The sequence below is a fragment of the Mizuhopecten yessoensis genome, unplaced genomic scaffold (genome assembly GCF_002113885.1).
Source record: "Mizuhopecten yessoensis strain PY_sf001 unplaced genomic scaffold, ASM211388v2 scaffold6169, whole genome shotgun sequence".
Lineage (NCBI taxonomy): Eukaryota > Metazoa > Mollusca > Bivalvia > Pectinida > Pectinidae > Mizuhopecten > Mizuhopecten yessoensis.
In genome coordinates this window covers 391,198-404,993 of record NW_018406415.1, presented here as the reverse complement: position 1 = coordinate 404,993, position 13,796 = coordinate 391,198, and the positions used below count along the sequence as shown (strand labels likewise).

General features: G+C 34.3%; 2 protein-coding genes across 2 annotated transcripts in view; both read left to right on the top strand.

Annotated features, from left to right (window-relative positions):
* LOC110451698 (ATP-dependent DNA helicase RecQ-like) overlaps positions 1 to 3,790 on the top strand; it is a 7,779-nt gene extending 3,989 nt beyond the window's left edge. The window contains exons 2-3 of the mRNA XM_021499834.1: positions 3,126 to 3,246; positions 3,474 to 3,790. Coding sequence (XP_021355509.1) covers positions 3,126 to 3,246; positions 3,474 to 3,640 — 288 coding nt within the window. The 3' untranslated portion in view covers positions 3,641 to 3,790. The remainder of the gene's footprint in view (positions 1 to 3,125; positions 3,247 to 3,473) is intronic.
* LOC110451699 (ATP-dependent RNA helicase RhlB-like) lies at positions 3,790 to 5,945 on the top strand. Its single transcript, XM_021499835.1, has 2 exons — positions 3,790 to 3,932; positions 4,412 to 5,945. Exon 2 carries the CDS (start codon positions 4,425 to 4,427, stop codon positions 4,983 to 4,985), a length of 561 nt encoding a protein of 186 aa, XP_021355510.1. The 5' UTR covers positions 3,790 to 3,932; positions 4,412 to 4,424; the 3' UTR covers positions 4,986 to 5,945.
* The last annotated feature ends 7,851 nt before the right edge of the window (positions 5,946 to 13,796 follow it).

The window sequence follows — 13,796 nt, the reverse complement described above, 5'->3', positions numbered from 1 at the left end:
GGGGGGGGGGGGCTCTGATCAGTTACTTACAAGAGCCATGAGCAGCTTTCTAGGTTTAGGAAAAGCAGTGGTAGGAAACACATTAATACATTAATACATTACAGGTAATTTTCCTTCATTTAAATTGTAATCTCCGTTTTAGGCAGTGAAATTTTGCTTATCAGGTTGCATTTCAACTCAAATCATCAAAGCAAAATTTTATTGAAAGATTTCAAAATTCGTAAACAAATCACTTTGTTTCTTATTGTATTTGTAGTGTATTGTGTATAGTGTATACATATTTTTGTCAAATTAAATTCTTATCTGAACAAATCAGAGTAAATTTTTAAAAGATGCATGGTTTGTTTTTTATTATTACAGGAAGTAAGGACAGAAAGTAAAATGCAATAGGCCAAACCTGGATTTTTCAAATCATAGAGAATAATTTATAAGGACATAGGTCATCATAACAAGGGTGGAAAATGAATATGATAACCAGGCAATAGCAAAGTAACAACAGATAATTTGATAAATGTCATATCAAATGTGACAAAACCCCATATACTAAAATCTATCATGTGAAAATGAACGTGTAATAGCTGCTGCTAATGTCTCTTTTAGTATATTTAGTCTCTGTGCTGAACGTAGCATTCACCAAGATTGATTTCTGGTGATATATTTATCAAGAGATGAATTAAAATTTTGAAGAAAAATGTTATGGTGCAAAAACTTGGAAATGGGACACTGGTGGGCTGACTTACTTCCTCATAGATTTAGCAAAACATATTATACATGTCATATTTTTAAATATGGATTGTGGAATAAGCTGTTATTAAAAGTTATTTTGATAAGACTGTATTCTCCATGTATATGTATATATATCTAGCTTATCTACTACATTGTACCATGAAAGTAAATATTATCAATATTTATCATCCCTGTAAGCTTGGTTGAAGACCAGATATAATTATGCAGTATTAGTATAATTTAATGCAGTCATTTCTAAATTATGACTTATGTACATGTGATTATCAATAAGATATTGTGAAGCACTATATATATATAGTCATAATTATATATAATTATACATGTAATTGTAATTTGGATTCTGCATACAAGGTTTTTGTTACAAATCATTAAATTAATTTTTCCTTTTTTTACAGAAATGTTCCAGGTCATGGATATTAAGCAGAAAGCCTTATGTAAGAAGACACCAGGATAGAAACAAAACTCTGGACAATTTTATGTGAAAAAAAATTCAAATACATAGGTCCTGTAAATGTGTTATTGATTTGATACATACAATTCATACTACAATGTACATACTCCAAAGACAAATATTCCTATCTTTGCTTCTTAATCTGTATTTATGTTTCAAAAATGTGATTTGATTAAAATCAATGTAAATTTTCAAAATGTGTTTTATTCATTTTTTTCTCTCCCGTTATAAAATGACTAAAATACATAGTAAGTTAACTTAGTAAATGTTAATAACTTTCCAAGAATGTATTTCTCTGTGAATTTTCACTCAGGAATTCTGATTCAGATTCATATTCAGAATCTGATATTACACTTGTAGTTTATTCTCAAATTCAAGATATGTTTACTTGTATTAGAATGAGGGTTTACAGAACTACATTGTATTAGATTCCAAAATCTGCATACATGCCCCCTTCCCTCTGGATTCAGCTTGAATATCACATGTACATTTCAACTTTATTCCAAGGTGTTTATAACAGTCCATCATGCATGTGTAACCAGATGCTTTTGTGCTCATTTGAAATATACATGTAAACGGAAAAGATTTTCATAAATTACTTTGTAAGCAGAGGAGCTTTGATCCCCCCCCCCCACACACACACACACACAACACACACACACACACACACACACACACACACATTGACTATTGTAAATAAGTGACTAACTACAATGTAAATGTGCAACCACCTCCCCACCTCCAGGCTCCTCCTCATATTACATGTAGTCTCAGAATCCCCCACTGGGAACTAGAATTTTCTCCTCGGATTGAATGTATTTAACTCGGTGCGTCTCAAAAAGTGAAAAAAATATTAAATCTTAAAAGTAAAAACTTTGTACATTAATGTTTACTTGGGGAGCTGTCTTAGAGATGTGTAACTGGTATGGTATTCAACCTGGCCTTCAAGCCTTCCAATGTTGATGCCTCCACTACTGATTCTGTAAAACGAATATGAAGTCGGTCCCATTACCGATAGTGTAGCAAGCCCCCCATGTGATTCACATGGGGCGGTATTATGTCAATAATGATAGATTTCCTGGATGAAAAAAACATGCAGATGCACAAGTCTGGTATCTATTATCATATTACGTCATTTCTTTGACAATAAACATTAAAATCCAAAACGAACATGACACACAGAGAAATCCAATCAAAAAATCAAATATTCCGCCATCTTCAATACTAAACGTCACATCCGGTTCTCACGCTCTGAAAGGCCGCAAGGTCAGTTTCCTTATAAGGAAATCATAGTAAATGACATTTCCCGCGAGATGTCAACACGAAAAAAAATGGACAGGAAATTAGAAGACGCGTTCGAAAAGGTAAAACAGAAATATGACATAGGTGTAACGTTGAAGGAGCAGCAAGTAAACATCATTGGAAGTTTGCTGAAGAAGAAAGATGTTTTTGCACTTCTTCCAATAGGATATGGGAAGACTTTCACGTTGCCTCCCTACTTCTGGATGAGTTATTTAAATTCTTTTATTATTACATTATTTTTCACTACGAAGACGAATAGACTTTTTAACAACATTGTCTGATCACTGACCCATTTTCAGACAAATACATTTCACACAAAAAGTCAAAATTTGATTATAAAATGTAATAATTATGGGGTCAAATCAATTAAGTTAATTGAATTACAAGTTTATTTAATCAAATTATGTTTTATTTACTGTACTTTAAAATTAAGAGATATATAATGAGTACAATTTGAATAAAATTTAATACAATATTACTTTTCACCCGACTTTTGGTCAACATATCTCTGGTCATATTCATTTTGAGTCAAATTTGTGGACTTATGCTGTATAAAATGTATGAGATTTGAGTTGATTTTGTTTACATTACAATAGATATTTCAATGATCCATTTTTATTATCAGATTGAAGGTGGGCAACATATAGCTCTGGTGATTTCACCACTAAAAGCACTGATGGCTGATCAGGTTGCTCAACTCCAAAAGAGGAACATTAAGGCAGCCGCTTTAATGGAGGACACCCGAGGTGAGCCATGAAGAATATGCAATCTTAAGATGTAATAATAATTAAATGTCATAATTACCCTATTGTCACCTATGGAGCAAATTATTAAAGAGGGAGTTTTCGAATACCCTTAAAGGATACACAGAAGATCTTAATAGCTATCTGTTGTTTTTTTGTATTGTTTACATTTCTTATTTATATATTTATGCATCATTACCTTAATCATTTTATGATTATTTCATTTTTAGATATAGCTGATGATGAAAGCATCATTTTTGTCTCACCAGAAGCTGCCACACTGACCAGGTGGAAAAGACTGTTAGGGGAAAAGTTCCAGAACCCGATATGTCTTCTTGCATTTGATGAAGCTCACTGCATTTCATCCTGGTATGATATGATTATAAGATTTACATAATCCAAAATGGTAGCATTTAATTTAGTGAGCATGTCTGTTCCTATTTTGTCATCTGTTAATAGACAGAAAACCATTCAATTACACCAATTGTAATTTTGATAATTACATAATTAAATCTGATTTGATCAGATTTTCGACCAAGCTACAGACAGGTTGCAGTACTTCAGAGTTACTTTGACATACCAACCCTGGTTCCTACAGCAACTGCAACTCAAAGAATCCAGCAGGATATTTATGAGGTGCTTGGATTAAGCAAGACAAATACAACAGTCATTGCAGAGCTTCCATACAGGTAATTATGATCATGAGTAAACATGGTATTGCCTATTAAAAATAGGTCGGTAACATTTTCTGATGACATTATGAAGCTTAATTGGTTGGAAATAACAGGGAGTCAATGGCCAAAGGTCAAAGTCACTTGGTCAATAGTCTAGGTCTATCTTTCATCTGGTTAACGTCAAGTTATTACAATATAAAGAAAAGTTGGTTATATTTAAACATGGAGTCAACTGACCCAAGGTAAAGGTCAAAGGTCAAGGTCACATTTTGTACCCTTCTTCTGGTAAAAAAATGTTATGAAGCAACATTGGTCAGAACTAAATCCCAATAAGACAGTTGATGATAATAAAAGCTGTAAGGGAAATTTAAGTTTATAGGGTAATTTGTTTCTTTTTTTTAACCCGATTCTGTCAATCCATCTCAGGGTCTGCCCATATACTTAAGGTGTAGTAGTATAAATTTAAATAATTATCCAATGCTCTTCCTTTTCAGGCCAAACATCTTCATGTCTATGAAAGATTCCAAGGAAAACTTTGAAGTGGAACTTAAATGGATTCTTGATCACCTAAAGGAACCTGAGGATGGGAAAAAGATGATTGTGTATGTTCGATCAATAAATCTCTGTTACCGAATATACTTATGGTTGACAACAGAACTGATGGATGTTAATGAAGAACTTGTGAAACGGATTCAAATGTTCCATGCAAACACTGACTCCGAAACGAAAGAGAAAATAATGCTGAACTTTGTTACAAATTGCATCATGGACTCTGGCATACAGCTTCTAATATCTACAGTTGCCTTTGGTTTGGGTGTCCATATCACCGATATCGATATTGTCATTCATTGGGGTCTTCCTTCAACAGCACTCGATTACTGGCAAGAAATTGGGCGATGTGCACGAGATGGACGAACTGGACATGCAATTTGTTACGTTTTCAAAAGTGTCGCAAAATGTGAAGACAATGCATTCATAGAAACAGCAAAAGTAGACAGGTGTATTAGAGTGTGTGTGCTAAGTCAGTTTCTATTGGAAGGCATGGACAGAACTGCCCTGGACAAATGAAATACAAATGAACATTGCCCTGGAATGTGTATGGATACATGTCTTTAAGATGTCAGTGTTGTGTCTTCTGTTTGCAGACCTGCACATGCAAGAAAAAAATGGACAACCCCCTTCATGTGTTTTTTGGTAAGAAGTGATGTGTGCTTCGCCACTTGCTGCAACTGTTGATGCATGTATTTTTGCATATCATGAGATTTTGTGATTTGTTCATGTACTGTTTTCAATACATCATAGCATAATGAATATCAGTACTAGTATGTGAAAGTAATACATGTATATGAAACTCATCAGAAACTTAATTTTGAGTTTTGTTCCTTTGAAATTGGGGTAAAACAATCTACCATCTACACTACCATACTTATGCTAAATGAGCCCAAGTATCACAGTAAAATTGACTGAACTTTGTGATAAAACGTGAGTGGTTGGGGATAAAATTTATGCTCGTGGCTATTCCTGTAAAACATCTATATATGTAAATTTGATCGACTGGCATATGGGCTTATTAACAGATGAATATGGTAGTGGAATTCTACATCTTTAATTTCTTGTTAAAAATAGTTTCTTTGTTGGGTTTAACACCCGTCGACAGCAATGCTCATGTAGACATCTGGGGCTGGGTTAGTGGGGATTTGTATCGTTTATGATGCCTTGTTTAAAAGGAAAAATCACGACAATTTCAGAATGACCAGTGATTTGTATTCAAATCTTCAAACAAGAAACATGCGAGAAATTGAACAAAGAAAAAAAGCATATTGTTCTGTGTACATGTGTACGGATCCAGGGAAATACCTGTTTTTCCTCCAAAAGCAAGATTGCAGATGATTGTTTTTCATCAAATCAGTGAATTTTTTCCAAACAACATGACCTCTGTTCTTTTTCAACGTAATTTTTCAATTTTTTTTGTGGGGTGCACATTCAAAAGTAGAGAATGGGCTTATCCCCCCGAATATGGGCCCTGCAGTGAATATGGGGGGGGGGGGGGGGGGGGGGGGGGGGCTTATTCCCGAGCATGGGTTTATACCTGGTAAAATACTGTTATACGGTAATGAAATCGCAAAATTTACCCCTACCCACACACATACACATAGAATAACCAAGTTTACAGTATTATATGTACACTCCATGGGACCTTCAACTTTGCATGTCAATAGTTTTCATATCCACCATTTCCCATACTTTCCAAATTTGGGGGAATATGAATAACAGTCAACAATATCATTCCATTCTGGTACCATGATGTCCATTATCACAGCTACAACATTTCAGCTGGTAAGATGCTGCAAGTGTACATTTAATTTTGTGTTTCATTTCTATTCATATGTAGTAGCTTCCTGCGCTTTGACACCGTTTTCCTAAACGGACCAGCCGAGCCTTGAATGTCTTTGACACTAAATTTGGATACGGTTGGTAGTCCATTGATTGGAATGATGCATGTCTCCGTTTTGTGTGAAACGTGAAGAGGTCCTCTTCTTTAAGGAGGGACACAAACTCCTCTATGTCCTTTTTCCTGCTCACACATCCAGTTCCGTGGACCAGTCTGCCAGATGTTCCCGATACATTCACAGTTTTACCTTTTCCAACTCTTTTCGAATTCCAACCATTTCACTATGGCGAGCGATTGTGTCTTGTGTGAGCTGGCCTGCAGCATCTTTCACACTTTCTGGAAAAATAACATATATATATCCAATTTAAGATATCATTGAATATGAACTGGTAATTTTTGGTCTATCTAAATACATATAGTGTTAATGAGCTGTAGGAAAATAAAGAATGACTTACAATAACAAAGAATCACATACACTAAAAGCGATTTTGCCTGGTGCATTGACTTGCAAAAGGTTGGGTCTCACCTACACAGACTACATTGCAAAGTAAAAATGGTCAAAACCACACTAGCCATGTCTGCCAATTTGTTTATTTTTTAAAGTTAATGTACGTCTTTGAGCAAGACACTTCCTAGAAGAGGACAGGATGTTTGTACAATATTTCCCGCAATTGGTACGGTTTGATAACCTATGTTATATATATAATGTCAACTTTGTACAAATAATATGTACCTTTGTAGTCCTCGTTAAAAAATTCCATCTGTAAGTCCATGGCGATGTTTTGCCCTTTCCTCCATGTGGGTTAACAGTCCGGTTCCAGCGAAGGGCATGCTGTAACCTAGGAGGGACAGCCCCATTGATGGCTGACAACAGTCGATGACATATGAGGAAATATTTTGGATAATGTTTGTCATAGAACTGGAGCATGTCATATCTCCAATGGAGTAACATCACCATCATTTTCTCTGATGGCATCCCGTCTTACCATTTGATTAAGACCTCTCCACATTACACGTTGTGTGTAGATTTGCTTCATGTCAACAAAAGCATCCACGGTCCTCTTTTCAATGCGTGCACCTTTCCCTGCTTTGCACACATCACTGCAAAACCATTTTCCTTCCGATATGTCGTTCTCTTCCATAGTGCCTTGTTTGGCATAGGTTCTGTCCCAAGGCCGGATATACCAAAGTGCTTAAAATGTAAGTGTTATCCCTGCTAAAAGCTCAACATTTAGGATAATGGTGACAGATGGTTTACCCGTTGTCAGTAAAACGTGACCGGTAAATGCTGTGTTGGTGCCTTCGGCATGGTGTTTCAGTCAGGTAGTACTCTAAGGTCGGCTCAGATCCTGGATATCGCAAGGGGGAAAATACATTCAAACCATCTTGCCTCCAGCAACCATACACAAAAGCAGGCATATATTACATACGTAAAGGCACGTCCTGGAATGATCTTAGCTGGTAAATAGACGTTAAACATTAACCAAACAATGCTCCGAACCAATCTGTACATTTACACTGAAAGGGTCCCTTGGATTAACACATTAATTTTGGCGGTGTAGAAGTGTTATTGTTTATCGCGTTGTGAAAATTAGCGCAAAAGTATCGACACCTGTATATTTATTCGAATATTACCAAACCGCAATCAATTTACTAGTATAAACATGCTATGTTAAAATAATAAGAAGTGTATACACTTATTAATACTTTGTGACAATAAAATATAACCAAAACTACACATGCTTTTCTTGTCGTCATTTCCGTATAGCGTATCGGGAATTTCAATGCCCTGGTGTAAATTATAGTAACACTGGCTTAACGATAGTAGACGTGAGTGATGGTGATATGTCAACACCTGTTATCGAGACTAGGCAATGTGTAATCACACGTACTTCATAAATAAAGATCCCGATGCAAAGACATAATTATAGAGACTCACGGGAACACACTGACACGAGACCAGATGACTTTAAGAAGGTCATATATGACGCGCTTGGAATGTGCATTAATATCTTTTGCGTACCAGTCTCACAGGTAGATGCATCTATCACTTGCTTTAATACATTTATCACAAAATCGATATCGATACGATTTTTGCTGCCGATTGAGTTACGCTCTGTCGAGTAAATTTTGTCACAAATGCAGTACACTAACTCTGTGCAACGACACACCCTGGGTGTGTTCGTAACGGCTGTCCGGAACATGTCCGACTGTAGCAAAAAAAATATTACAGGCCTGGCATTTATACAAATGAGATCCGACAGCTACAACGTTATCCTGGTTTGTCGCCATGTTGTGACGTCACTGTTCCGCGCTGCACCACCTTCTCGACCGGCACAACTCGGCGAGTTCCGGACATCTGTTCCATCGCGTTCGAAAGTCGTCCCAGTTGTCCGGGACGTTCTGGACAGCGTTACGAACGCACCCCCTGTGTAGCTTTTGGTTACAATTACCTGACGTATATATCGAAATGGTTGTCCATGTTGACATAATTGAGAAAACAACTGGTTGTATAAGCGAACGATTAATTGTTTTAAATGAGACAATTTTATATCATAAGTTTCATTTTTGATTCATGTAAAGGGAGATAACTGTTGTAAATTGTATACCCCCTACAAACAGATCTGATTTATTGCCAAGAAAGATAACTCTTATCCGGATCAAAAAGATTGTAAAATGTATAATGAATAATTAAGCAATTGTGTATATTTTGATCAATATTTCAATACAATTTCAATAAAAAAACACTTTTTTGTTTTATTGATTTTATGATAAATAAAATATTTGTATGGTTAATAAACAAACTTCTTTTCATTATCTTTATTTTTGATATAGTTCCAAACAATGCCACAACCGATTTTTTTTTTTTTATGAAAATGGATGAAAACTTATTTTTTTCCCAGTTTATCTGAATGCTTAGATTTACATAAAATCTTCTCTTCATAGTTTCATAACCCTTATGTGAATGTTCAAACGAATTATGCTGGTTAATTGTGAGAGAGTGGAGCCTCCTTAAATAGAAACATAATTTACTAACATTTGACATGCCATAGTCCACTACATGTAAGGGAATTATAGACCACGGTTACTTGTATATAGGTTTCCTTGTCAGACTGTGAATTAACCTTTCCATTTCACTGCATTCTTTTTTTAGTTATTCTTTGAAATATAATGATAAACTGTTGTTTTATTTTTCAGAAATACGGGTTGTGTTTTGTACTAGTTCTATGTCCGGTGTTGTATATCCTACAGTGGCAGATTGCCAACATCACTCGAGTGAATGACGTCTCTGTTCCTAGAAAATTACGGAAAGCTGCAGATTCTGCCTCTTTGACTAGTAACCATAACCTACTTCTTAACTCAATACCAAAAACCTACACAAGTGGATACATTGTGTACAAATGCACTAATACAAAACAGTCGGCCTGTGGCGGATGGTCAGACAGATTGTCTGGTATCCTTTCAACCTTTGTTATATCTCTCCTGACGAAACAGCGCTTTTTGATCCACCATGATCAGCCTTACCTTCTACAAGATTATCTGGCTCCAAATGAATACGACTGGAGATACAATTCAAGCATCCTCACCAAACTAAAACGGACCAATCATAACTTAGATAATGCTAATTCTGTAAAGATCAAGAAATACCTTTACGGGAAAAAAGATCTAAACAACTACTTCAAACGTAACAAAATACATTTCATACGTATGAATTGGGACTTTACGGAGGTTTTCAGAACGAGATCACACATTGGAAGGGATGTCCCATGGATTACAAAGTTACATTATGCTGATATATACAAAGAACTCTTTAATTATTTGTTCAAACCCTCTGAAACTCTTTCCCGTGCTTTAAAAGCTCAGAAACGACCTAGGTCTAAAACAGCTTGTGCTCATATCCGTATAGGACGCAACCCAACCGTTCCTAATGATCCCCCAAGACACCAACAGCCTATGGACATTTTGTGGAATTTCTTTGATAGACTAGATAAAGATTTATATAATATCTTTGTAGCAACTGATGATGATAGAATTTTAAAGACAGCTAGAGATCGTTATCCGGAAGACATTATTGACACTTATGGGAAAATAGGGCATATAGCTAAACTGCCAGAGGAACAAAAAGGCAACAAGGATATATTTGTAAAAATGTTTTTGGATTTTTCTATGTTAATCAACTGTGATATATTGATTCTTACGGAGAGTGGATTTGGCATGGTTGCTGCTTACATTCGAAATACTGACGCTGACTTGTATTGTTGGAGAGGTCCCGAACTGAGGCCGGGTTCAAGGTACACAGTCCATCATATGTTTAAATGGCCTCTACTCGCACCCTCCAATGCATTTCCCATTGGTAGTCGAGTATAGTGCTTATAGCCGGAATTCCAGCTGACTCTATTACACCTATCCTGATTGGTACAACGTAAATATCTGTCTGATATTCTGATTTAACCGCTTCGCAAGGGTTGCTTATTTCCATACCCACCTAAAGGAATCAATTACATTTGATAGGTCAATCACATGTTATATTAAAATAAGATATTTTGTGGACCGAAACAAAACTTCAAAGGGATACATTCAATAAGGGGGCACATCAGGGGGTGTTATTTAATTTGTTTTTATTTTATCTTGTTTAACGTCCAATTAACAGCATTCAAGGGGTGATATTTTATTTTATTTTATTTTATCTTGTTTAACGTCCAATTAACAGCATTCAAGGGGTGATATTTTATTTTATTTTATTTATCTTGTTTAACGTTTTATTAACAGCATTCAAGGGGTGATATTTTATTTTATTTTATTTTATCTTGTTTAACGTCCAATTAACAGCATTCAAGGGGTGATATTTTATTAGATTTGATTTTATCTTGTTTAACGTCCTATTAACAGCATTCAAGGGCTGATATTTGATTAGATTTTATTTTATCTTGTTTAACGTCCTATTAACAGCATTCAATGGGTGATACGGAATTAACGAGGTCACTGACAGGTTTAGCAATTTCAGTTCGTGGAAATGTCTTTTATTGAATTCATATACACGTTTTGGGAGAGTTTCTCTCACAAAACCCATGAAATTTGAACAAGTAGTGTTCGCTTTCATGAATATGTGACCTTGAAAAATCAAAGATTTACCTATACAAACAAAACCATTATTTTCTATGTGGTAATAATTTTATACTTGTATGAGAACGAGTATATGTCGGAGTGAATAAAACATAATAAATTCGGTACTTTTCAGTTTTCTGAATGAACTTTTTTTAAATGAACATGAGGTCACCAAAAACGACAGAAAATCAGCTTTGTAACATAACAAAAGTAATACACACAATAGGATTTCAGCCTGTCATTATTTTGATACGCAATATGTAGATGATAAAATACTCAAGGTGATACGCACAAAAGGATTTAATAAATACAATCATTATGTGTGTGTGTCTCACGTGCACCTTTAAAGGTACCAGTTGGTAAAGTCTGCTTGTAGATTTCTGAGCCCCCGAGGTTAACTGTAACCTTGATGGCCACAGTTCAATATTTTAAAAAGTGTCACGTTTCATTATAAACACACTTTACTCGTTATTTATTTGAATTTAACCAATGCTCCTATTCATTTTTAAATCAGATATGATTAAGTGTTTGTACTCATCACCCTTCTGTCTCAGCAGTATTTTAGACCAGTATTAATGATCAGTGCTAGAAGGACGAAACAGCTGTATGGTGCAGTGTAGTTAATTGTTACCATACTGTATCTATTACCATAATGTATCTATTACCATACCGTATCTATTACCATACCGTATCTATTACCATACCGTATCTATTACCATACCGTATCTATTACCATAATGTATTTATTACCATAATGTATCTTTTACCATACTGTATCTGTTACCATACTGTTTCTATTACCATAATGAATCTATTACCATAATGAATCTATTACAATACTGTATATATTACAATACTGTATATATTACGATACTGTATCTATTACCGTACTGTATCTATTACCGTACTGTATCTATTACCTTACTGTATCTATTACCTTACTGTATCTATTACATACTGTATATATTACCCTACTGTATCTATTACATACTGTATATATTGCCATAATGTATAAATTGCCATAATGTATCTATTAGCATACTGTATCTATTGCCATACTGTATCTATTTCCATAATGTATCTATTAGCATACTGTATCTATTCTATTGCCATAATGTATCTATAACATAATGTATCTATTAGCATACTGTATCTATTCCCATACTGTATCTATAACCATACTGTAGCTATTACATGTACCATACTGTATCTATTCTATTGCCATAATGTATAAATTGCCATAATGTATAAATTGCCATAATGTATAAATTGCCATAATGTATAAATTGCCATAATGTATCTATTACCTTACTGTATCTATTACCAAAATGTATCTATTGCCATAATGGATCTATTGCCATACTGTATCTATAACCATACTGTAGCTATTACATGTACCATACTGTATCTATTTCCATAATGTATCTATTAGCATACTGTATCTATTCCCATAATGTATCTATAACATAATGTATCTATTAGCATACTGTATCTATTTCCATAATGTATCTATTAGCATACTGTATCTATTTCCATAATGTATCTATTCCCATAATGTATCTATAACATAATGTATCTATTCCCTTACTGTATCTATTACCATACCGTATCTATTACCATAATGTATTTATTACCATAATGTATTTATTACCATAATGTATTTATTACCATAATGTATCTTTTACCATACTGTATGTATTACCATAATGTATTTATTACCATACTGTAACTATTACCATACTGTAACTATTACCATACTGTATGTATTACCATAATGTATTTATTACCATACTGTAACTATTACCATACTGTAACTATTACCATACTGTAACTGTTACCATACTGTTTCTATTACCATAATGAATCTATTACAATACTGTATATATTACGATACTGTATCTATTACAATAATGTATATATTACCATACTGTATCTATTGCCATAATGTATATATTGCCATAATGTATATATTACCATACTGTATATATTACCATACTGTATCTATTACCATACCGTATCTATTAACATAATGTATCTATTACCATAATGTATCTATTGCCATAATGTATATATTACCATACTGTATCTATTACCATACTGTATCTATTACCATAATGTATCTATTACCATACTGTATCTATTACCATACTGTATCTATTACCATACTGTATCTATTACCATACTGTATCTATTACCATACTGTATCTATTACCATACTGTATCTATTACCATACTGTATCTATTACCATACTGTATCTATTACCATACTGTATCTATTACCATACTGTATCTATTACCATACTGTATCTATTACCATACTGTATCTATTACCATACTGTATCTATTACCATACTGTATCTATTACCATACTGTATCTATTA